Source organism: Andrena cerasifolii, chromosome 15 (assembly GCF_050908995.1).
Source record: "Andrena cerasifolii isolate SP2316 chromosome 15, iyAndCera1_principal, whole genome shotgun sequence".
NCBI lineage: Eukaryota > Metazoa > Arthropoda > Insecta > Hymenoptera > Andrenidae > Andrena > Andrena cerasifolii.
Window position 1 is genome coordinate 8,159,653 of NC_135132.1, and position 25,200 is coordinate 8,184,852.

Here is a 25,200-nt window from a genome sequence, read left to right on the forward strand (position 1 = left end):
ACTCGTTCGGGTAAACATCACGGCCAGAGGCCTTAATTGATCCCGGCCTGCGGAGGGTAGAGGGGGGAAAAGAAACGCAAGCGCCCACGTCGTAACATTTGGCATATGTATACCCTCCGCTTTCTCACCTACGATCGCTCATTGTTTGCGCTGTAGCCGAGCCGGTGGGAACGTTGTTCTGCTCCTGCGGGAGGTAAATTTATATTGCAGCGCCCGGTGACGAGCTTACTTGTTAACGAGGGTAAACAACTCCTTTCTCTTCTTGGGAACAAGGCGAGCAGAAGTAGAACAAAAGGAAGGAGACGTTAAAGGTGTTGTCCATCATCTGACAGTGCAATAAAAGAAATGGAACGTTGGGCACAAATGCTTCTTGGACATAGAGGGACGCTTTGAAGGGCAATTTGTGGGTGGAGCAATTAAAATCTGTAACATAAATTCAGGGAAGAATTTGAAGATGGCAGAGCACTCTGAAGTCTACAGAGTTTGAGGGAGGAATTTAAAAATGGGGTGAAGTTCCAGGAGGGTTTGATGATAGAATGAACCTATTTATTTATCAGTGAAGAAATATAGTTTCTTCAGTGGATAGAATCTTATAAATGGAATGCAGTTGTTGTGTATGAGATTGCGAGCAAAAGTGAGGCAGCACGTTAGAATAGGGAGTCACAGTTATGTATCATTGTTTGTATGCACATTATAAACTCTTCAAGTGTGAAGTAATCAGGTATAAATGTCTGGGCTCGCTCCTCCTCCGCTCTGTTTGCAACTGCAGCTGAAACATAACTTTCAACTTTGTTATCAGCTGTGTTCCCATGATGACAGAAGCTCATTAATTTCACTGAACTGAATTTAATTTACGTCTTCTATGGTTGGAGGTGTAATTCTTTGTTATATCACAAGCGCAGAGGGAGAGGAATATGTACAATGATACAGAGAATCCAAGTGTTCTGCGATGTCGTTAAGTTTCATTTTACATGGAAAGCAGCTTAATGGCCAGGGATTGCGCGGACGAAAACTCGTCACTATTTTTCGATCCTGTTACAACGAAACTGCGTTATCGAAATATCGTGTTACTCGGGGATTACGTGGGTACTCATGCTGGTCCGCAAAAACGTCACTGAACGCTGGCTGGCAAAATAACAGCCAAAAAAGAGGCTTTACAATAGTTCAAGAAACATTCAAGTGTGCGTATGAATTAAATTCTCTCGCAAACAGTGACGGATTTGGAAAAGGGCCCAGGTGACGAACGTTCCGAGGGGCCTTTTTCTGGAAAATGAAGAGGTACTTTACTAAAATCGGGATAAGTGTATTGGAAAGTATAGAAGAAAAATATAATGTTTGGATAAAATCATAATTTTTTTAAATAGGGCCTTAGGGGGGCCTTCTGAGCAGAGGCCCATTTTTCGAGAAAATGAAGAGGTAGTTTACTAAAAACGGGATAAGTGTATAGAAAATATATGGTGTTTGGATAAAATCATATTTTTTTTTAAAATAGGGCCTTAGTGGGGCCTTTTGGACAGGGGCCCATTTTTCGAGAAAATGAAGAGGTAGTTTATTAAAAACAAGCTAAATGTAGTAATACAGAAAAAAGTATAGTGTTTGGATAAAATCATCATTTTTTAAGGGGGGCCCTGGATGGGCCTTCTGAGCAGGGGCCCAGGCGACAAATGCTCATCGTCGTCCGTTAAATTCGCCACTGCTCCCAAAGTTAAAACACAAAATCCAAAACTGTATAGCATTTGCACCGATCGATATATTAACTTCGCGTTTAAATAAAACAGCAACGTGAATTACTACATTCACCACAAATTGTTACGCACTCTCAGCATTTCGTATTTACATCACCAGCATTGAAGAAGCAATTACCAGGCGCTTCAAACCTTAAAGCAAGCATTGCACTTCTAAGGTGTCCTTAAACCCCCAACTAATTACAAACTCCAGCTTCCCACCAGGAACCTATGTACTCGTAACATCGAAGTGCACTATCCAAACTCTGATACCAAAACAGTCAAAGTGCACACATACCACATCTCCGCCCCTAAACAGGGCCCTATCTGGCTCTTCCGCCGCTCGGGGCCAAAATGATTTCTGCCGCCCTTTATATTTAACTATAAATAATTATCCTAACATATAAAGCAGAAAGTGTTTGTGTGTTTGTCTGTCGCCTAAAAACTTTCGAACGGTAAACACTTGGGTCACGAAATTTCACTATTTTCACAAAAAATAATTTTTTTTTTTTATAAAATCAGAATCTAAATTTCGGTCGAAGCCGAGTAGTAAAGCTACTTTTAAAATATAAATATAAAAAATTCTAATTTTATCCAAACACTATATTTTTTTCCAAACTTTTCTACACATGTACCCCGTTTTTAGTAAACTCTTTACTTTCCTGTTCACCACCTGTTCCTTTTTGACAGTGACAGAGGGTGTTTGATGGATAACAAAAGCCTTTAGTTCTACAAAAAAATTAATATTCATAAATGACGAATCAACAAATTTTGCCGCCCCTAAATTGGGCCCGCAGGCCGTTGCTCCGCTTGCACCCCCTAGATCGGTCCCTGCTTCAAAGTTTAAATCTCACCAATCATCCACAAACCAAGCCAGAATGTCCAATTCCAAGCTGCCCTTGAATCCTCCCCCGAATTCCAAGCTGAAGCCCTCCTCCGCTCCCCAAAGGGCCCTTCTCCGAAACCTTCCCCTTTTTCCGCCGAAAAGATCAATCCCCACGCCCGCCGCGTGACCGTCCATCAGCCGTGGGCGGCGCAACTGGTCCCGAAACTTTGCCGCAAAGAAGTTTCCAGCGGAACTGGTCAGGTGCGAGCGAGGGAGGGAGAGAGTTATCAGCGTTATCGTCGCCAGTGAAGTTGCAAGCGTTCGGGGATGCGCAGCGTGGACGAATCACGGCCTGGACTAGCTGCTATAAGAGGGACGCCGTGCGTCGCGACGCCACACAATCCGCAGTTTGTCCTGACCAGTCGCGCGTCCTGCTGAGCGTCCCTGGGGTGAATCGGCGCCGACGAAGAGGACGAAGCGGCACCCGTGCTTCTCAAACTCCACTCAAGGGAGAATAATGACGTCGGATGGATCGCCGAGCTGGCTGTCCAGGCTGTTGATCGTAGCTGGTCTCTTGGACGCCACTTCCGCCATCATAAAAGGCAACACCGACTATCAGCACTATCAGCAACAGGTACAGTGCTCGTTTCTTTCCTCCTCGTGCCTGGTCCCTGGAAGATTCAGTCTGTTATCAAGTGGAGCTAAGTAGGTCGGAGGCGCTTGAGACTTTGCAGACTGTTTTGTGGGGAAGTACCTGGGTGGGCCCTTTTTCAACAGCAGTTTGTTGCGGAGGGCTGCTTCTTTAATCCTGCAGTGCACACGTGGGGCCCAAGTGAACAGTTAACTGGAGATAAAAAAGGGACTTTTTAAAGAAATTGTAGGGGAGACCGGGGGTAGTTTTGGAATTTTTAAAATTGCCTCCATAGTGCCCTGATTCTTGCAACTCTGTTTTTAAACTCTGTTTCGTTTGTGCCTGTTTCTTTTTGTTTGGTGAAAATGGCACAAACAGTTGGAAGTGTAATCATGACACTGTGGAGGCAATTTTAAAAGTGTCCAAATTTTCCTCGGTCTCCGCTACCACCAGAGTGGTGGCACAATTATATTTTAATTGTAATTTGTAATTAGATTACATTTTGCCCAACTCTGGCTACCATATCTTATGTAGCTTTCTGTAATCCTGTTTTCATGATATTGAAAGAGATTCGGATATTAATGGCCCTTAGTGTTAAAGTGCCGTTTGTTCAGTATTTCATTGTGTTATAAATGTTTCTCTTAATCAAGATTGAGTGCAAGTTTGAAAATATTTATTTCCCAAAAGTATCCGGGTATTCGTAGATTTGGAGATATGGGCCTGTGAGGCCCAGCGTGTGCGATGGTGTTTTAATTTTAATTTACGTGTGCGCTGTGGGGTTGAAGTGGAATATTTTTAGTTCTTCCTTTTATGGGGTGGAGGACTCTGCTGCGATGTATATCTTGGGAAACTTTATTACTCCTTAATGATAAATTAGAAATAATTATGGACGTGGGTATTGCGTTTGTGGTGAACTCAAGTGATTGTTATGAAATAGAAAATATGAAATAGAAGCCTGGGGGTCGCAAAGTGTTTTCTGGAGGGTCGTCGTGGTTATTTTTACCTTTTTTTAGATATATGTAGTAACCCTTTAGTGCCCACACCTAGATCCCGTTGAAGGAAAAATATTCCGTTTTCCTTGTATCTTTAAAAATGGCCTGAATTTATATACTTATATAAAAAAAATTTTTTTTTTTTAGTGGTTAAAATATGCATAAAACCATGAAGACAGAGTTCAGATATGTCCAGCTTTTTTCAGTGAATAAAACTACGCTAAACATGTACTACTTAAACTGTTCCAAACAGCGAATTGCGAATGCAAATGGCAAAAGAAAGGAATGTATCATATATGATACGTTTGGCACTAAAGGGTTAAGATAATTAAATATTATTTAGTTAGAATTATATTCCGAAATACTTATTTTCAATGCGTTTTCTTTTTTTTAAATAAAATTTACCTTATACGGGGGGTTGCAGGTTATTTGGATATTATAAAAGGGGGTCGCGACTCGAGAAAGGTTGAAAAACCCTGCTGAGTTTTTAAACAACATTTTAAGACAAAAGAAATGCAGTAGTCAATATGTATTCTATTTTGACCCCATCTCCCGGCGAATTTACCCTTAAAACTGCAAATAAGATTGCAAAATCGGCAAAAGAATTGCACCCAAAGGATACTGAAATTTAGGAAGCCATTATAGTCAGAGAACTTTGCGTTCCGCCCTGATACAATTACACGCCCCAGTGCACGCATCTCGCTGTGCTCCTATTACTCCCTCGCGCCCCTAAAAAAGGTATCAATAACGAAGTTTCCATCGATCATTATCCGGGCGATGCTTACATTCCCCCCTCTGTCGCAGCAATTAGCTGCACGTGTACTTCAAAGCGACCGGAGACACGTAAGGCCTCCGTCAGGTGTCCCTTTACTGCATCCTCCAACACAGGCTTCATCCGCTCCCCCCGACCAAAAACAGCGAAACCGCGTCCGCAACATGCTTCGCTGCAGAATCCACAATACCGTAGTATCTAAAAACCATAGTACCAGCGGCGGTGGCCGTGATGGATACACAGGTTCTCATTCGAACACCGAAGTCAAACACACGGGACGGCGTTCTGGGCAGGGATGGGTGACCGGACCGGAGTGGTGTGGTATTGTGGGGTTTTTTCTCCTTCTCCTGGAGCGGGGTGCTTCTTGCTGCTGGGACCTTAGTAAAGAAGAAGAGAAGAAGAAGAAAAGTGGTGTTTGTGCTACCTACCCCCCCCCACCCCTATAATTAAAATAATAGTATTAATTAATTAAAAGGATGGAGGATAAAAAGAATATATATATATAATTTGGTCTGAGAAACCCAAGAATTGGAGAGAGAAAAAGAGTGGGACTAAAAAAATAATGATCTATAGAAAAAGGGTAGAGCAGTAAAAATAAAAATAAGCAGCAAAAATAGCTTGAGAAACACATCCCCCCCTGTGTGTATCACGAGTGGCAGTGTTCTGGGCAGAAAAACAATAATAAACAATAATTAAAATTCATCATCATTCTCACCTTGCGCCCCCGAGTAGATAGATCCCACAGGGCGTGGTTGCGGAAAGGCTCGCCTTAATATTCCCCAGCGATTTGCCCCACGGGATCCCAGAGAATCGTAGGTAGGTGTCGGGGCGCAATTCCTCTTCGTTAATCAGATTACCTCTCGCCCGCCCGGCTGAACAAAGAGAAATCGACTTCTCCGCGCTGAAGATCAACGCTTGCGAACCGCTGTGCCGCAGGCGTGCAACGGGGAACTTCGTCTTCTACCTACTTACGGTACACCTCGAGAGGTGTACGATTCTCCTCTGCTTTAGCTCCGCGATTCTCTGAGTAATCCTCGGGGATTTAATTTTAGAATGTTTAAAAAAGACAAGGAAGTATCGAGGAGTGCTAAGTGGTGACAAGTAGTAGTTGCTGGATCACCGTGGACCTTCGCGAAAATATTATTCCTCCCAGCAAAGATTCCGAGGCGGACGCTCCGCAATCTTTCGCGCGTCCCAAAGCCCCTTATCGAAGGCGGCGTTAGGTCTGGCGACCTGCAAAGTGAAATTGCTTGTTGTCAGTGTAAACGCAATTTATGTACGGTCGGGTAACATGCAGAAATGCCACTGTACTTGGGCGCTACAGCTGGCAAGGTAACTTGGGACGGTGCAGGGACTTTGCGAGTGATGTTGTAGGAATATTATTGGCATCGGTGGTCCTGGAGAGGCTCGAGGGGATCGGTTCGCTAGGTGGATCTAACAGGACCGGGAACATTATACGAGGTCACTGTAATAATGTGTAAGGAGATGGTGATCTTGATTAATCGATCTTGGAGGGTGGTCAGGGAAGAATGCTCAACTGGAAATGTGGTTTAATAGAACTTGAATTAAGAAAGTTCTACTGTGGTTCATGGAGATTACAGAGACAAATGAGTGGGGACGTTTTTTAGAAGCTTTTTAGTAGGGTTTATACAAAAACCGACCATTCAGAAGACCGGTTTTCGAATTCCATTATTCCCCAAAAATCAGTTAAACCGGTTTTCGAATTTTACAAATTTATAAAAAGAACGGGTTTTAAACCCGGTTTTTAAAAACCGACAAACCCTTCTTTTTCGTTTGGGTTAATTGGCAACGGTGTTTTATATTTATTATTTTGTCACGAGGACGTTTTATGGAAATAAATGGGTATTCGTTAGTCAATAATATTGATTTCGCCTTCGTTAACTTTTGAAAATAATAACTGTGTTTCGTTTGACTTCGCTGCTCCACACAGTTGTCATTACTTCAGTCTAATTCTATTTTGTACATACAAACTTTTAATGAAATCGAGCGAAACCAAATTCGCCAAAAAATGACGACCAACTTTCACAGTCAAATGTTTAAAAAATCGTCCACTTTAATGGTACCAAAAAAAAATACAAAATTAACAGCGTACACTGCGAACGATTTTATACTTTTTCTTATGTGGCTTTCGAGAGTTTCGATTCACGAAAAAAGTGGATATTATTATTTGCGTCTCAACTGTACAACAAATTTTATTTAATCCAACTCTTCATCAATATGTTCTTCGTCCCTCTTCACTTCCATCACAACTAAATAATTGATAAATTGGAGCATACAGAGTGGCATGGGCCTTTTGGGCCTTTTTTCCTGGGCCTTAGGTATTTTCTTCAATATTTTTTTAATATTTTGCTTTCAACATCAAGGAATTTTAATTTGCTTCTGTTCGGAAAACAGCACATTCCACTGTGCTACAAATTGGTGGCACCAGACCTATTACAAGAGCAACAAAAATCTATACAGGTCTCCCTTTTCCAATCAGCCCCTCAGTCGTACAGTATTACGTAGCCAGGTGTAAAGAAGCACGCAGAGAAGACTGACGCGTCAGGTATCGCGTTTGGACCAATTCGAAGCGCGACGATTACAATTATTACGCGTTAATTAATACGCTGACGGTGATTTACGATCGATTAAGAGCACGTAATCGAGAGGCAAACAGCGGAACAGCCGCAGTAAATATTTGCGATGACACGGATTCACCTTGCGACTATTGTTCCACGGCGGCCAAGTTTCTTCGATCGTTAAATTGAACGAAAAAGGATTCGAAGGCTCCGAAAACCACCGAGAGCTACGGCCCACAGAAACGGCCCCTCCCCCCCCCCTCCCTCGGAAGGGAGGGGGAAATGGGAAAGTGGTATGGAAATGTAATATTCAAAAGTACACGATGCAAATGTAAATTTAAAACTGGCGTCGCGTGGAAAGGTACTACGTCAATCAAGCGATCACTGTATTCGGTGGTGCGCCGCCACTTCCGCTGCAAATTAATTTCCGCACACTTCCTGTTTCGGATTTAAGGAAAATGGCCCAGGTGGCAAACGTTCCGAGGGGCCAATTTTTTCCCCCGGGAAATGGAAGAGGTAGTTCACTAAAAACGGGCTAAATGTAGCAGTGGAATTGTTGTAGCAGTTGCCATTTACTATATAATTCAATTACCAGTTAAACTAATTACCAATTTAGTACCAAATTTCCTGGGAAAATTATTTCTCATAAAACTTATTTTCATGCGAACTTACAGTACCGTGGCACGTGCCTGTTTTCCACTTGGTCCCTCAATTTCAGGTTAGCTTTTGGTATTTAAACTCCAGCTGGGAAACATTCTATTTAACCTGGAAAATATAATAAGCAAACTGATCACTGGATAATAGAATCAATAGGGTATTAAGGTTGTTCGAGTATAACCTCAAATAGTGGGCAGATGGCGGGAATTTGAGTGGATCTGAAAATACCAATAATCGATAGCATCGATTGTTTATACGAACTACGTAAAATTTCATTGTCGAGCTCGAGCTCGGTTCTATAAATGATTCGCGAATAAGATTTTCTATAGAAATATTATTTTCGCTCGGATAAAAAGCCTTCGTAACAATGAATCAACTACAAGCGTTTCAAATATCGAAACGCATCGCGGCTTATGATTATCGATTCTCGAACGACTCTATTCAAACCCCCACCCCCGCGCATAGGCGAATAGAGGAAAGTTGAGGTTATGGTATCGAATCACCGCGGTTTCCTATGTGTATGAATATCGAAAATCGAAGGAATCTCTGACGTTCGTTGCTGCTCAAAAGTTTGGAGCTTTTTCATGCATGTGCAGTTGTTTTATTAGAAATATTGCAGTTGCGCATTAAAATAATATAAGTGTGATTTAAGATTGCAATTACATCACGAATATTCTTTAGAAGGAAAGGTTAATTTACAAAACAGGCTCCTCGTAAGAACAAAAAGTACTATCTGAAACCGATCTTTTGTAAATATTTGCATGGAGGCGATATTAGACCGTACAGAATTGGAGAATTATTTGCCAGAATGCCGAAATTATGTCACGAGGTCGTAAAGGGAAAAGGATTATTTCGCAAAAAAAAACACTTTCATAAATTCGTATTGTTTGTTTAAAGTAAAGTGCTTTACAATCGTAACTGTTACTTCTAATTATAATTAAGTAGTTTTCATATTTGATCAATTTCTTTGTTTCAATAGTAATATCCAGCGCTGACTTTAAAACAGCCAAACAAGGATTTAATATAAAATTGTTCTCGCAAGATGTCGCTACGCGTCAAAAGATCGTTAAGGCGGAAGTAGTTGGTCAGTTGAGAGTCCAAGCCGGATGTGACGACTTTCCACCATAGTCAGCGTAACGGTTTTAAAAATTCAAATGTCTGCGCAAGATTTTCGCGGGAGATATTCGAGTACCACTTAAAATTCAAATTACCAAAATCGTTAACGTCTTTATAACTGCATTTAATTACTTTCAATTGTTCCTTGGTATCTTTAATTCTTCCGAGTTCCTCAATTAATCATCGAGGAAATCGTTAATAATTCTTCTCACTTCGTCACGATTATATCTATTTTTATTTCAGGGGTTGAAGCTCTATCAATTCGCTTCGCGAACGATTATTATTAGAGTCGCAGCGGCAGCGTTATTGACCACCGGACCTCGATACCCTCCTCTGCAACTTTTGAGATCTATGCTGGTGGAAAAATTCACGAAACTCAGCCACCTATCACGAACTTCTCATTTAAATATCCTCGCAACAAGATAATTCATTTTTACTAAATTTTATACTCAATAAAAAAATAATAATTTAAAACTGGATGCCCACAGCTTCATCTCACTAATTTTAAAAGGTACGCTGCCAGCACACCCTGGTAACAGAACAGTAGTCTCTAAACTCTTGCTTCTTCCAACCCCGAGTAGAAACGAAACTTCCAAAGGTTGCAACAGCTATTCATATGGAGAATTTTGCAGGGCAGCAGTGGATTGTTCTGAACAATAGAAAGCGCACTGGGATACAGGACTCACTCCAATAACTCAGGAATTGCTTTCAAAGCACTAAGAGCGCTGCAACGACAAATGGACAATTAAGGGCACGTTTATGATCAGCAGAACAGCAGCAAGTTATTATGGCACAGACCTTAACTGGCTACTTTCTGCGGCGACAGAAGCCTCGAGGCTAATTGGTCAAGGGATTAACTCTAAGACTCTACTATAAGAAGTAACAATTTGTCGAGTAGCTTTATAATTTCTTTATCTTTCATAAAAAGGATTATTATCACAACATCCCTTTACCATTCTGTACTTTCTTCAAGAGGAAGCTAATCTTTATTAACTGACAAATTGCTACTTCATCTCTAAAGGTGTGTTTAGACCAAAGGAACGAATGCTCAAAATTCAAGTCTAAAGGAGCATTCGTTTATGCTCGGTAAAAAATTCGCCGAACGTTGTGGAATTCGCTCGTTTCATTTTATAAACAAACGCTGAATGTGTGAGGAATTCGCTCGCATTCGACGCGAACATTGTTCGATTGCCGTTTACAGTGAACGAGCATGAATTTTGTCGAAGCGGAGGGCAGCCGAGCATTCGTTCCATTAGTCTAAACGCACCATAATGAAACTGCCCTGATAACGTGCCAGGGACGTTATTACCGCACCGCCCTTTGAATCCGGCTAGATTACACAACGCTCGGTCACGTTTCCATTATAACAAGTTTCACTTTTCCCAGCAGCGAATCCAACAGATCCTCGGCGGCTCGATATTAACGCGTAACTCGCCTTCATCTGGATAATCTAGTCGGCGACTGCTCCTTCGCGGACCAGGGCGAGGCTTGTTTGGCCAACCCTTTGAGGCGCAACCACTGCTTCGCCTCTTCCCTTGACGAAATCGTTCCCGTCAGTTTTATTAGCTCCCAGCTGAAGTTTAGCTAGGGAGGCAAGTGTATGTAAATTTCTCTGCAACCCGGGAAGGGATGAAGATTGTGAAACTTCTGAAGCTTCCCAAGTTTCTCTATTATTGCCCGCCAGCGGGCCAATTCGCTGCATTTCATTCTGCGGGCAGCAAGGGCGAAACAGCTTCTCGGGGAATATAATTCCCTCGGTCCATTAACGTTCCTGTAAGACACCTCCTGCCATTCTTCGGTGAATCGTCAGCGGCGAGAAGAAATTTCACGGCTCTGTTATAGTTCCTGCCAGGGCTGGGACTAATTGTCGAATTTTTCGGTATTCGAATACTTCAGTTGCTCAATTATTTGGCGAATATAATTCGAATATCCAAGTATCCAAATACTATTCGAATAGTATTCGAATACTTAAATATTCGAATAGTATTTGGATACTTGGATATTCGAATAGTATTTGGATACTTGGGTATTCGAATAGTATTTGGATACTTGGATATTCGAATTATATTCGCCAAATAATTGAGCAACTGAAGTATTCGAATACTATTTGAATACTTAAATATTCGAATAGTAGGGCTGGGATTATTCGAATAATTTAATATTCGAATATTTTACAAGAATACGAATGCTACGAATAAACTTCGAATATTTGAGTATTCGAATGTTATTATTCAAATATTTGAGTATTCGAATGTTATTATTCGAATATTTGAGTATTCGAATGTTATTATTCGAGTATTTGAGTATTCGATTGTTATTATTCGAATATTTGAGTATTCGAATATTTGAGTATTCGAAAATTTGAGTATTCGAGTGTTATTATTCAAATATTTGAGTATTCGAATGTTATTATTCGAATATTTGAGTATTCGAATACTTATAAAATATTCGAATGTTATTATTCGAATATTTGAGTATTCGAATACTTATAAAATATTCGAATAGTCCCAGTCCTACTTCCTGCCCCCTTCGCAGGGGCCACGATCTTCCTGAGCTTCTTCTTTAACCCAGCATTGGGAGATTGACTGAAAATAGTTGCGGAGTTCTTTCCCTAATTGCAAGCAGAGAACGCTTAATTACGTTTCGTGGCTCTCTGGGGATGAAGAGAGATGGTGATCAGCATCCCACTATCGCTAAGTAATATCCGTCTGTCGATAGATATTTCCATAGACTGCCACTCGAGGAAATGGACGTTTCAGGTATCGGCGCGTCGACGTGGACGCTACGCTAAAAATCAAACGTATTTTTAGCGACAAATCCCATGCAAATTGTAATTGTTTTGGGGGACAGGGGCGTAGAACAATGCAGAGTGATTATTCGGCGGAGATCCAATTTCTGCGACTCCACTCATGAATATATTCCTTTAAATATCTCTTCCCCAAGGGTGGATTTATATTCAAGGGGGATAGTTCTGCATTTAAAAAAGAGGCTTGTTTCGACTGTGGAGTGCCGATTGCTCTGCAGAGTCTGTTTGTGAAATTGTTATTGTAGAAAAACTTTGGTTCTTTGAAAGAGGATACAGAAAAGGGCGGATATTGTTCTCCACTTTTACAATTCGTTTTTCCACGTCACGCGCGCTCCCCTGTGAACAAAATCAATTGGAGCGAGTATTGGATTTTTGGATTTGCTTCGCATTGATGGGAGAGACAATAAATTGAGCTGGGGCATATTTATATTTTTGTCCGCAGGTGCGTTTATTCTATTGTTTTATTTCATTCTCTGAAAGGTTTTCTCAATTTTCCAGCTTCCTGGAGATCATTTTGCGAAGGACTTCTATCGCTCAAGCTTGAAGGATGGCTTGCTGAGCTCCTACTCGCGTTTTAAGCCCATCACAGGTGAATATAATTCCTCAGCACATCTGCTTTCAAAACAGTTCTTTAAAAATACTGTGCCCTATTGTACCTACTTTCCTGTGCCATTTTTCTTAAAGGGGAATGCTATTTTTTGGGCTAAAGACACAGCAAAATTTGAGTATTCTTTTTGGAGAAACTAGCGATTCGATTCACCTGAAATTTGGAGCATGTTTTTATGCCTCTTTGAAGAAGCTGTAGCTTTTTTATATTAATTTTTAATAATAAATATATAATCTGAAACAGCGTTTAGTTTATACATGTGAAGCTTCAGTTTAGTAAACCAGAATACCGATAAGTTATATACTTCTTTTGTTACATAAGAAAATTGCCTCACAATTTTAGCTCAAAAATAGAATTCCCCTTGAGGGGGTGGTATACCCGTTTGAAGGCTCAGCAAATATATACATTTTATAGATTTTTTTACATTTTGTTAGATTTTTCGAAGAGAAAAGTTCACTTTTTTCTTTATAAATAATAAACGGAGAATCGGAATAAAAAAGGCGCCGTAGGTCCATGTGGAATCTTATAACATTATATTTTCATCATTCTATGAAAATATGTAAAAAAAAATCCGATTTTTGACACTTTCAAACGGTTGTACCCACTTAAAGCATGGGATCAGTTTTTATTATACCTGCGCGATTTTATTTGCCTTGCAGACTGCATGTTCGTTACGTCGGAGCCAGGATCCTTTATCTACACCGCGAAGACCGACGACGAGGAAGTCTGTGGCGTTTATTTCTTGGCTGACCCTGATCAGAAAGTGGAGATCAATTTTATCAGCTTTGATGTACCTTGCGAACACCATGCACTAGTCTCGGTAAACAAAACTATTAAAATAGGTCCTTTCGTTTAAATAGTAAATGGTCCTTTCATTTAATCATTATTCTACGCTGTGCAATTATGTTAAGTTGATAAACATTGGAGATCAAACTTTGGGACGAATTGTTAATATCGCAAAAAAAAACTATTTATCAGTTTGAAAGATATTATAATCCTACTAATATAATAAACGCGAAAGTGTGTTTGGATGTTTGGATATTTGAATGTTTGTTTTTTTCTGAAATTTTGTATACACGTAGTCTAGTACCAGGAATAACATATGGGATACTTTTCATCCCGATTTTTTCAACTCTTCTGGACGAAATTTTCCATAATTAAATATGGAATACCATGAAAGCTGAACATCCCACCCCTTCGCCCTTATTTCACCCCCTTGACACTCCGTGACAATCAGAGTTCTACCCGGGTAACGCCGGGTGCTTTAAGCTAGTACTAAATACAACTTACAAAAATCAAATGAAACACATAAATATTCATCAAATGGTACGCGAAGTTGAAGTGTATGTAGATTCCTTTGCAACCAGAGAAGGGATGAAGGTTGTGAAACTTTCAAAGTTTCTTTGAGAATTTCAACAAATTTCTAGCATAATTTTTTTATAACAAATTGGCAAATTCGGTATAAATTATGGATAGTATTAAAAACTACGTTCTTTCAATAGTATTTTAAGATATAGGAATTTATGCCCCATAGGCTTTATTTTTTTTTAAATATTTATCATTGCTTTTCCAGTGTCGCGAATATAATATAAAAGAATTGATTGAATATGAAAGAAGCGTAGTTAAAAATAAACAAGGCTGTGCGCAAGTATCGATATTTAAATAAAGTGTGACCAGCGGGCGGTGGCCGTGATGGAAAACACAGGTCTCGTTGATCACCGAAGTCAAACATCACGGGCGGTGTACTGGGGAAAGATGGGTGACCATCCAACAACAAAAACACCTTTCTCCCGGTGCGCTGCTACTGCTGAGACCCGAAGGAGAGAGAGGAGGGAAAAAGCTAGGACTATAGTTCGCGTTGGGCAATATAAGCAGCGAAATAAGCTTGAAAAAAAAACCCCACCCTGTTTTAAACACAGGAAAAAATAATAAATAATAAAAATAATAAATAAAGTGTGCTTCCATCGCAGAGAGAAAGGATATGATCATCACTAGGCTTTTTATTCTTCTCCAGGTTGTGGATGGCTGGGAACTGAACGGTGAAGTATTTCCCAGCGAAATGGACCATCGACTGCCACTGAAGCAAAGGAACGATGAGTTCTGCGGCAAGAATATGGGGCTGAGGAGAACGTTTCTGAGCTCGCAGAATATCGCTGTCATTCGATACAGGATCCCAAAACCTGGAAAAGGTTTCACAGTCCTGGCTCGGTTCGTCAAGAACCCTAGACGTGAGTATATAGAATCATTTTTAACAGGACACTTATTAACACTTCATATACTAATCATTGTCGATGCTTTCACAGCTTGCAATGTCCTCGCAGCCAGCTTAAGCGAGCCATTCACCCTCCGCAACTATGGCAGGCACATAAATTGCACTTACATCGCCCTGTACCCAGGAACCGTGCAAGTTATAGCTCTCGGGGTTGGAGTCTTGAACCTGTTTGGCTCCGGTCGAGCCACTGAGACTGGAACACTGCGGAAAGTGTGTAACTACACATTACATAGAAATCTAAAACGTTCGCTGAAGTAATAAAGAGTCCCTTTTTACTCAGAATAACAGTTGAAGTAGTTATCGGAATTGGAGTACGCTTCTCTTTTTGATCAGGATTAAATTGATGCGCTTCGCTAGCCGATTTTCACCGTGATAATTCGCAAAGTGAATTTCATGTGAAATGTTTCATTCGTTTTCAGTGCGACGAGACGAACCCACACGATCAAGTAGTAATTGGGGGCAGTTACAGTTTGGACACGTCTAAAGTTCAGATTGTTGATTCTATTTGCGGGATGGACTCTAAACCAGGTAACAGAATTAATAATTTCTGGTTGAAACTAACGACTTCCACTGGGAAGTAGCTTTGTACAGACTCCTACGTGGACTTCGATAACCATTCAATTAATATTATCTTCTTAATCAACTCGAGAGATCTTGGTCTGCTTGCTATCACGTACACCTTAAGTGCAATCGGAAATCAGTTTCGATACTACAGAGGGTGGCTCTATTGGTATTATTTTACAATGGATTTAATACGATTAAAAAAAGAATCTTAAGTTGGCAACTAAAGCTTCTGAAACTTAGCTTTCCAAAACACTCGCGAAAATTTGTCTACGATCATGAGTTCGCAAGTTATAGGTGTTCAAAGGGAAAAGTACCTTTCTTGCTCTGATCGCGAATAACTCGGTCAATAAAAATCGTACAACAAAACCAAAAAGAAACGAAATTAAAGAGAAATGTTTGCTCTACAAGAGCTCTTCGTTGAATTTACCAAAAAAAATTTTTTTTGGCCCGTGTATACTTTCAAACTAGGCAAAAATTTTTTAAACTTATACACCAGTATCGCAATGGATGAAACAAAATTTGAGTCCTTGATTCAAGAACTAGAAACTTCAAGTATTGAAATGCGGTTTTTAAATATTTTTTTGCGACCATTTTTCGCAGAGATACAAAATCTCAAACCTTTTTGTTTGAGTGTAATAATTTGGCCACCCACTGTAGTATTTAACAGTGGAACTGCTGAAGAAATCAAGGGAAGAACAATTTCTCCTCTTAAAATGAATTGAAGTGAAGTTGGAGAATGAAAGTTTCAGTTTAAATGCAAAGTAGAAACTGAAAACCTGTATACCGCTTTAAGCATTAACACGTAGTTAGTTAATTAACATGTAACAAATTCTCTAAAATAATTTGCCATCGCTAATTATGAATGAATGCGTTTGATTGCAGACTACCGCGAGCTCGTGGAGTACAGTGTCACCTCAGTGCGTTTAATATCGAGTGGCTCCTTCGAGAATTCAGTGACCGTGCAGATTCAGCCCCTGAAAGATGAGCTGCTCGACGCGAATCTGAATCTTTAATTGCCAGATCGTAAATTTTCAGTGTCGTTGCTTGTTATAGAACTTCACTGTGGATTCAATTGCAAACGAACCAGCAAAGCTCCCAGACTTTAGCCATTCCTTCTACACGGCCATACTCATTTTATCCGGTAAAGCATGACGAACTGAGTTCCTCCATTGCGACACCCCGACTCGGTTGTTTCTCTCATCATACTTGGACCTTCATTACTATTATTATTTATTGTAATTTCATAGACTGAGCTAGTTTTGTAGATGAAATTATACCGAGCGTAAGGTATGTTTTATTTAAACGAAGCATCCACGGCTTGATACGCGGGCGACCTGTGATAAATCAACCCGATACCTGTTGGATGTGTAGGCTTCTCTGCGTAGTGAAGCATTTCGCTGAAACGTTTTAGAACACTAGGGAAAGGCCTCGGATTTGTATTCTTGTAGGATGCGACGCTATTACAATGCAACAGATCGATTAAAGCGTGCCAATTTCTTTTAACGAGTGAACTAAATAAACGTTGATTATTCCTGGATTTATACTTATTTATTGTTATAATACTTCTTTAGCACGTATGCTTAAGGGGTCATCACGCCGCAAAATTCGGCAACATTCAGGTTTTTTTTTCTCGGCGAATACAATGAATAAAAATCATGCAAGTATTTAAGGGGGTAGGTTACCCTCAACAGTCCAGAATCAGACCCTTCTTCAAACGCATATTCTGAAATAATAAATGAATATAGAGATAATTATTGTTTCAATTTTTTAGCGTCATTTCGTTGACTTTAATGCGCAAAAAGAAAATTTTAAATATATTTATAGGAAAAAAAGTTAAAAATATAAATGTGAGAGACTTACGCGATTCCGGACAGGTGAATTACCTAAAACACAAAGTAAAGGCATTTTTATAATCTGTAAGACAGTCTCCATCTTGTGCAGGAAGCAAAATTTTGATAAACAAATTAATACAATTTTTATGTTGATTTCTGATTTTATCCTTTTTTCTAGGAAAAATACTTTTTACCTTTTTTTTAAAAGAATTTATATTGAAAATGTACTCCCAATACATGGAGGGGAATAGTTTCCTGCAGCTCCCTGTAAATTTTCATTCAAATTATTGGAGCGATTTTCCAGATTTTATATTCACCGTTTTGGAAAACGTAGTTTCTGGAAAATCGCACTTAATTTTAATTTTATACTGTAATTCCTTCAATTTTGGGAATTTCGGGGCCCGGTTGCGCTTAAAATACGTAGAAAAGATGTAGCTAGCGAAATGTGCAAACATCCTAAAAACCAATTTTCGAAAATTTTGAGGGTGACCTACCCCCTTACTGCTCCCAGTACTTGACCATACTCATGAATTGTCTCCGCTCAAAACAGATATTTTCCCTAAATATTCTTCGGAATTGTAAGTATTTCAGAACTATTACTTCAATGTTAACAGATTCGCTTCACATACTAGCCAGCTTTTTGTGAAAATTTAATATTTTTCAGGGCGAATCGAAGTCCCCAGTGCCATCGATTTTTCTATAAACCAGCGAGCCTGACTTTCCTGCTTTACCTCGGCAATTCTGTTAACTCCTACCATGCTGGGATATGTTGCTAAGCAACTTAAACGTATACAAGCCACCAGATGCGGATCCCTGACGCAGCAAGTGTACAGTGTCCGGCAATGTGATTGCAAAGAAGAGGCATTCCCCAGAATCCTGTGCTGTCGACAGATGTTGAGCGCTACCAGGGAACATGTTGCTCAAATATTTGGGAAACGTGATGCCCCCACACGTGAGTCCCCATTAGATCTCTAGCAGACGTTTCCAGGATAGAATCCTTTGTAAAAGATGCTGATGTGAATCCTGAAGGGCAGACCTTTATAGCTGCGTTGTGTAATTCTTTATGCGAAACAGGAATTTGAGAATCGAGTGGTGGTTATAATTTGGTCGCCAAACAATTTGAAGCTAGCCGTTGCCTCTTCTGATCGTTCCATATACCTCTTCGATGAGAACTGTGTGAAGCGAGACAGGTTCTCCACGAAGCCTGTCGATTCAAAGGTGCGAATAACAAGCTCGCTGTGTTTTTCAAGACAGAAATGCTTATCTTAGTATCTTTCAGTTTGGCAAGAAAAGCTACGTAATCAAGGGTATCGCCTTCTCCCCAGACTCTACGAAGATAGCAGTGGGTCAGAGTGATTGTATAATATACGTGTACAAAATTGGAGAGCAGTGGTGCGTAAAGAACAGGAATGATCGTCTTTGTAATTATCAGATCTGCTCGAAGCTTCATATTGTATTCAACAGGGGAGAGAAGAAGGTAATCTGCAACAAGTTCCGCCAAAGCTCTGCCATCACTTCTTTAATTTGGCTTACGGAGGGACCCATTATCGTCGGTTTGGTGGACGGGAAGGTTCGCGCAGCATTGGTGAAGTCGCAAAAGGCGCAGACCCTTTATACGGCTGATTCGACAACCATTGCTCTAGCTTCAAAGTAAGCTACTTTGATTTTTCATTATTAACCCTTTCGTTACAAGTGACAGATATATCCGACTTTAGTCAGCATCTCTAGTAGTTAAAACAAAATAAATAAAAAAATTAGAAAGCTTAAGAAGCTTAACGCAGAGCCTTCCACAAACTTTCAGCATACGAGGGACTGGGTTCCTGTCAAGCCACGCCGATGGCAGTATAATTAAGTACTACTTGACTGACGATGGGAGCCACGAACCATCAGGGCGTATCTGCACGCACAGTGTGCCTGCGTACGCCCTGGCTTGGCCTCAGTCGCACATCTTGGCAGCAGGGTGCGACAGGCGCGTGACTTTCTACGATTCGCGTGGGAAGCTCGTGAAAAGCTTCGACTACAGTCGCGACAACGAGAAGGAGATTGCTGTGGCCTGCTGCAGTCCCAGTGGGCAGAGCGTCGCGATTGGATCCTGGGACAGAATCCGAATACTGGATTGGAGCCCTCGACGGTCCATCTGGGAAGAAGCTAACAGCAAGCTCTTACCGAACTTTTACACTGTCACCGCAATATCCTGGCGTCGTGATGGCTCCAGGTCAGTCCTCCCATGAACTAGCGTCCCTTGACTCTGGTAGTTAATTGCCTCTGAAGCCCACGAGTGTCCGGAAACTCTGGGAACAATTGCGCAAAATAGGGTAACCCACTCCTTAACTAGCAAAAGGACTCCGTGAGAACACGTTTCACCCCTTTTCACCCCCTTCGGGTTGGAATTACAAAAAATCCCTTCTTACCGAGAACCTACGTCGCAAAACGAATATACCCTCCGAATTTCGTTCAGAAGATCCCCCTAATATCTACGACTACTCTTCCAGACTCCTCGTTGGCAGCCTCTGCGGAGCAGTGGAGCAGTTCGAGACTGTGTTGAAGAGAACAGTGATAAGGGGCAGCCACGAGGTGGCATACGTAGGCCCAAGTCAAGTAGTCATTCGCCCACTTCAGGAAGGCAACCGGCCAGTGATCATCAGATCACAGGCAGGCTACGAAATAGAGGACGTGAAGGTCCTAGGTCGTGCTGAGAACAACGTGGTAGCGCGCACTGCCAACACCCTGCTGCTGGCTGACATAGAGCTGAACCTGATCAGCGAAATCCCCTGGGACGACAAAAGCAACAGCGAGAAGTTCTTCTTCGAGTACCCGAGAGTTTGCCTGATCTTCTGCTCCGGGGAGCTGACCATCGCTGAATACGGGAACAACGAGGCCCTAGGCTCTGTAAGAACAGAGGCAGTGAATCCCCACGTGGTCAGTGTGAGGATCAACGAGCGACAGGCGCCTGGCGCGCCAGATAATAAGAGGCTGGCTTATCTGCTAGATCCTAGAACCGTTCGCATCGTGGACCTGGTGACGGGCGTCACTGTTGCCATGATCTCTCACGACGTTCGGGTGGATTGGCTGGAGCTGAGCGAGACTGGCCACAGGTTACTGTCGCGGGACAAGAGGGCGAGGTACTAGTTTCCTTTTACCCTGACGGTCTACGAAGCTTCAACAGTATTCATGAATAAACACACAGGTTGTGGCTGAGCGACGACCTCGGCGGACGAACTTTGCTACTGACCGGGGTCAGCTTCGCCTCCTGGGTGCTAGGTAGCGACGTGGTGGTGGCGCAGACTGGGCAGACGTTGGCGGTTTGGTACAACGTCGACGCCCCAGAGGTGGCCACGCTGATCCCAGTGCGCGGGGACGCCGTGGACATCGTCAGGGAGGACGGTAGAACTTCGGCGACGGTGGAGGAGCTCGGCGGAAAGGTGGCCTACTTGCTGGACGAGCCTCTGATCGAATTTGGCACGGCGCTCCACGATAACGACTTCGGCAGAGCTCTGCTGTTTCTGGAGGAGCTGGTGGACAGGCCCCAAGCGGAGGCTATGTGGGAGAACGTGGCCAGGAACGCGATGGCTACTAGGCAGCTGCTAGTCGCGGCTAGGTGCTACGCTGCTCTGGGAGACGTGGCGTGCTCCAGGTACCGATTCTCGCAGAGATCTTGTTTCAATAACTGTAATCCGAACTACGGTTCTCCAGGTTTTTGAAGAACGTCATTGGGACCGGAGAGAAGTACAGCAGCGAAACCGGGAACGACCCTCTCTCGAGCCCGGACTGCTGGGCGAAGCTGGCGATCCTGAATGGCGAGCTGAAGACAGCGGAGGCGATCTACTTGGAGCAGAACGAGCTGCACCAGGCTCTGGACATGTACCAGAAGTACTGGCGCTGGGAGGACGCGTTGATTCTGGCGCAGAACCGCGGCTGGCCGGGCTTGCAGGAGCTGAGAGACAGGCACCTGACCTGGCTGCTGGAAAGCGGGCAGGCAGCTAGAGCCGGAGCGATTCTGGAGGCCACGAATCCTCGGCGAGCAGTGAAGCTGTACTTGGAGGCTCGTCGACCTGGACGAGCAGCCAGGCTAGTTCTGGCTGACGACGACTTGCTGGAGGACAGGTCGATCGTCAACGAGCTCGTGAGGGTGTTGAAGGCGACAGATTTGATGGAGCTCGCTGGGGAGCTGTTGGAGAAGACCTCGGAGCCCTCGGAAGCCATCAGCTGTTACGCCCAAGCGGGTGTGTTCGCCAGAGCGTTGGAGTTAGCTAGAAAAGTGGATCCTACATTAGTAGTGGACCTGGAGCGAGACTGGGGCAAGCACTTGGCCTCGGCCGGGCACTACGACGCGGCTATCAATCACTTTATAGAGGCTGGGGAGACTGCTTTGGCGCTGGACGCTGCTATTAATGCGCGCCAGTGGAGGAAAGGCTTGCAGATAGTACAAGTAGGTTTGCGGGTAGTTTCTGCTTTTAGGCGTAGCTAGAAGCAGTTTAGCCGACGACCAAGGCGTTAATGGTGTAAATTGAATGACCAGGTGATCGAGGACGACGATCCGACTATAAGGAAGCAGTGCGAGAAACTGGCGGAGTATTTCGCCTCTATAGGCGAGAAGAGTCTCGCGGAGAGGCTCTTCGTTCGCGCTGGGGATGCTAGGCGCGCGGTGGAGGTTCACGTGCAGAGCGGGAACTGGAGTCGCGCTCACGAAGTGGCTCAGGAGTACATGACTCCTGAAGAAGCGAAGGAAGTGCTGGCTAAGCATGCGGCAGCTTTGTACGAGGCAGGCGACCTCAAGCACGCGGAGGAGCTGCACCTTGCTATAGGCGAGCACGACTCAGCTATAGCGATGTACAAAAAGGCAGGTCGTCGCGCGGATATGGTGAGGCTAGTGAGCAAGCATAGGCCAGACCTGTTGGAGACCACTCATGCGCACCTGGCAAAGGAGCTGGACGCGGCGAGCAAGCCTAGGGAAGCCGAAGAGCATTATCTGGCTGCTGGAGACTGGCGAGGCGCTGTGACTGCTTACAGGTCGGCTAATATGTGGGAGGATGCCCTTCGGGTGGCCAAACAGAACGCTGGGGACAATGCTGCGCAGCAGGTGAGCTTTCTCCTTCTGTCCCTATAGTCTCTAAATAATTTTCTCACCTCTACGATGCCCAAGACCCCCCAGCTTCAATGATTCTATCTTCTCCGCAGGTGGCTCTAATGTGGGCACGTACCTTGGCCCCAGAACTAGCAGCCAGGTTGCTCATGCGCTTGAACTACTTAGACAGCTGCCTTCAGCTGGCCTGCGAGGCGAGCCTCTTCGACTGGGCCTTGGACATCGCCAAGTATGGCAGCGCAGATCAGAAGAAGGAGGTTCACTACAGGCATGCGATGGCACTGGAAGACGCAGGTAGTTTCTCTGAAGCAGAGAAGGAGTTCATCAATGCAGGAAGGGCTATGGAGGCTGTCCAAATGTACATACATACTCGCGACTGGGAGGCAGCTGAGGATGTAGCGCAGTCACTAAACCAAGACGCAGTGGCACAGGTCCTCATCGCCAGGGCTGATGAAGCAGCGGAGGCTCAGGACTACTCCCTCGCCGAGTCGCTGTTACTCAGGGCCCACAAGCCTGAAATGATCATCGAACACTATAAAGTAAGCGAGGAATACGTCACACTTGCCAGGATAATTAAGCCGCCTTTCGTCATTGCAGAAAGCAGGAATGTGGTCCGAAGCTTTACGCGTCTGCAGAGAGTACTTACCGAGTCAAGAAGCAAATCTCCGCAGAGAGCTGGGCCAGAAAAGCGCATCCCTTGCTGGCGCAAACGCCTTCGAGGAGGCTAAAAAGTGGCTGGAGGTTGGAGAAGTGCGCGCTGCTCTAGATATCTTGATTCTGGATCCCCAGGCACCTAGGCCATCTCTTATTCGAGCAGCAGATATTCTTCTTCATCAGGCTGATCCGGGAACTGCGGAGCAAGTCGGTGGAGATCTTGGCGCAAGGTTGTTCGCCATCGGGGAACATGCTCTGGCTGCGCAGGTTACTTCTTTATTGCTAAACATCTTTTGACCATTACTCCCTTTTTATAAAAGTTCCTCTTCCTTCTTTTTAGGTATTCTTGCAAGCAGATAGATTGAAGGACGCAATTGATTCCCTGGCATCAGTAGGGGAGTGGGAGAAAGCTAAGCGCATCGTAAGAGAACTTGCGCCGGACATTGAGCCTTACTTGGAAGAGAAGTACAAGGAAGCTATGCTAAGGGACGGGCAGATAGACAAATTGGTGGAAATAGATGCCGATGCTGGATTAGAGATACTGGCGAGCAAGGGGCAATGGAGCCAAGTGTTTGAAACAGCGAGCACCCAGGGCTCCCAGACTTTGCACAAGTACGTGGCGCAGCGAGCAGTGCAACTTCTGAAAGGGAACGCACCACTGGAGGCCCTGCAGTTGTATGCGAAATATGGGGCGCCTCCAATTTCGCAGAACTTCAATCTCTACTTGCAATTGTCGGAGAACGTTTTGAACTCTGAGGTGAGAAATGCTAGAGTACATAACCGCTAAGGTCACCATATAGATGCGTTCAACGTTACAGTAACATTTCTCCTACTCGTCTCAATTTCCACCAGGCGTACTACGAGTACCATCACCTGGCCCTCCTCCGAACAGTTCTCCAAGACCTCTGGACCAGTTTAAAGTCCTCCACCGCGCTTAAACCCAAGTTTGAGAGACTGCTAGAGGCGGCGCACTACGCAGCAGTGAAATGCGGCTGCCAGGAATACTCTGTGCTCTCTGGTTTAGTTCTAAAAGCCTCCGTAACCCTCTTGAGGTACACCGACCTTCTCCTCGCTGATCGAGCTTACTATCAAGCCGGCGTGGAAGCACGTGCAGCAGGATTACACAGCGAAGCCTTCGTCTTCCTCAATCACTTCCTGGACTTGGAGGAGTGTATCGAAGAAGGCGATGGCAATGTGCTTGACGTCGATGACCTGGCTGTGACGGACTTCCCAGTGGAAGTTCCATTACCAGGGTCCCTGAGCATGAGAGCGGAACAGAGAGAAGAGGCTCGTGAGTGGGTGCTTGCGGTGTCCATGGACCAAAAGGTGGAGCAAGTCCTGCCGACTGACCATAGAGGAGTCTACGTAGGATCATTGAGATCCCCAGCTTCAGGATCTGCGGCCCTTCAAGGGTGTATTTTGACGGGGTACCCTGTGCGAGGGCCAATAATCCGATTCGCAGAGGTACTTGAGCATTCATATTATTCGAAATAATTGGAGAACACTGTGCATAGTGGATCGCAGCTTAACCTTCGGTTCCTTGCTTATTATTCTGATTTTATTTATGTTATAATTATTTATTTAAGGGTGAACGTGTGGCAGATCGCGACGACTGGACAAAACTGATTAACACAGCACGCCAGGCTCCCCAGGATTCAAACCTGAATGATATCCTAGCTTTCGTTCAAGAGTGGTGCGGGGCTGTTCCCAATTATTCTTTTTAAAGGCATTGTACATTAGTTTCTTATTGAACTGTTCACACCTGATGTAATTCCAGATATTAAGTAAAGATCTACTCGAAAGTATTTCAGCTTTTCACATAGTGAATGTGAATATGCAGGAGTTGTTCCAGCCTTGTAAGTTCGAGTGTGATACAGATTTCTGTCGCTCGATTTCGTTCTAAGTGATCTGTGAGCAGAGATGGGCATTATTCGAATAAATGAAGTTGTTCGAGAATAAGGAATAATTTTTTATTCGGAATAAATTCTTATTCGAATTAGAATTAATTCGGAATATTTATTCGAATAAGAGTTTATTCGGGATATTTATTCGAATAATAGTTTATTCGGATTATTTATTGGAATA

General features: G+C 43.2%; 2 protein-coding genes and 2 long non-coding RNA genes across 6 annotated transcripts; 3 read left to right on the forward strand and 1 right to left on the reverse strand.

The window, feature by feature from the left end:
• The first annotated feature begins 2,867 nt into the window (after window positions 1-2,867).
• Window positions 2,868-17,083, forward strand: Crh-bp (corticotropin releasing hormone binding protein). The gene is made up of 7 exons (XM_076828084.1): window positions 2,868-3,184; window positions 12,602-12,692; window positions 13,370-13,530; window positions 14,725-14,938; window positions 15,014-15,192; window positions 15,402-15,510; window positions 16,429-17,083. Exons 1-7 carry the CDS (start codon window positions 3,068-3,070, stop codon window positions 16,557-16,559), a joined length of 1,002 nt encoding a protein of 333 aa, XP_076684199.1. The 5' UTR covers window positions 2,868-3,067; the 3' UTR covers window positions 16,560-17,083.
• LOC143377128 (uncharacterized) lies at window positions 8,509-11,479 on the forward strand. 2 transcript variants are annotated; one of them, XR_013087243.1, is made up of 3 exons: window positions 8,509-9,077; window positions 9,161-9,808; window positions 9,930-11,479. It is a non-coding gene; the product is annotated as an uncharacterized LOC143377128 (long non-coding RNA). The 2 variants fall into 2 exon arrangements; XR_013087242.1 differs by having other exon boundaries at window positions 8,526-9,308; window positions 9,541-9,808; window positions 9,930-11,456.
• On the reverse strand, window positions 17,073-17,541 carry LOC143377130 (uncharacterized). Its single transcript, XR_013087245.1, has 2 exons — window positions 17,407-17,541; window positions 17,073-17,269 (listed from the first exon to the last, which is right to left on the reverse strand). It is a non-coding gene; the product is annotated as an uncharacterized LOC143377130 (long non-coding RNA).
• A 554-nt stretch (window positions 17,542-18,095) lies between these two features.
• Window positions 18,096-24,920, forward strand: Oseg2 (intraflagellar transport protein Oseg2). 2 transcript variants are annotated; one of them, XM_076828032.1, is made up of 14 exons: window positions 18,096-18,330; window positions 18,453-18,596; window positions 18,658-18,770; window positions 18,843-19,028; window positions 19,180-19,593; window positions 19,871-20,500; window positions 20,566-21,012; window positions 21,072-21,807; window positions 21,898-22,458; window positions 22,557-23,000; window positions 23,059-23,382; window positions 23,456-23,872; window positions 23,968-24,579; window positions 24,702-24,920. In XM_076828032.1, the coding sequence occupies exons 1-14, from the start codon at window positions 18,292-18,294 to the stop codon at window positions 24,837-24,839; spliced, it is 5,205 nt and encodes a 1,734-aa protein (XP_076684147.1). In that variant the 5' UTR covers window positions 18,096-18,291; the 3' UTR covers window positions 24,840-24,920. The 2 variants fall into 2 exon arrangements, with proteins under 2 accessions (XP_076684147.1, XP_076684146.1); XM_076828031.1 differs by having other exon boundaries at window positions 18,658-19,028.
• The last annotated feature ends 280 nt before the right edge of the window (window positions 24,921-25,200 follow it).

Bases quoted from the DNA above. Each gene is read 5' to 3' on its own strand.
- Oseg2 (XM_076828031.1), top strand. From the start codon at position 18,292: ATGTTGCTCAAATATTTGGGAAACGTGATGCCCCCACAC. The intron at 23,001-23,058 runs GTAAGCGAGGAA...TCGTCATTGCAG, and splicing joins TGATCATCGAACACTATAAA to AAAGCAGGAATGTGGTCCGA. The intron at 23,873-23,967 runs GTGAGAAATGCT...AATTTCCACCAG, and splicing joins AGAACGTTTTGAACTCTGAG to GCGTACTACGAGTACCATCA.
- Crh-bp (XM_076828084.1), top strand. From the start codon at position 3,068: ATGACGTCGGATGGATCGCCGAGCTGGCTGTCCAGGCTGTTGATCGTA. The intron at 3,185-12,601 runs GTACAGTGCTCG...TCAATTTTCCAG, and splicing joins ATCAGCACTATCAGCAACAG to CTTCCTGGAGATCATTTTGC. The intron at 13,531-14,724 runs GTAAACAAAACT...ATTCTTCTCCAG, and splicing joins AACACCATGCACTAGTCTCG to GTTGTGGATGGCTGGGAACT.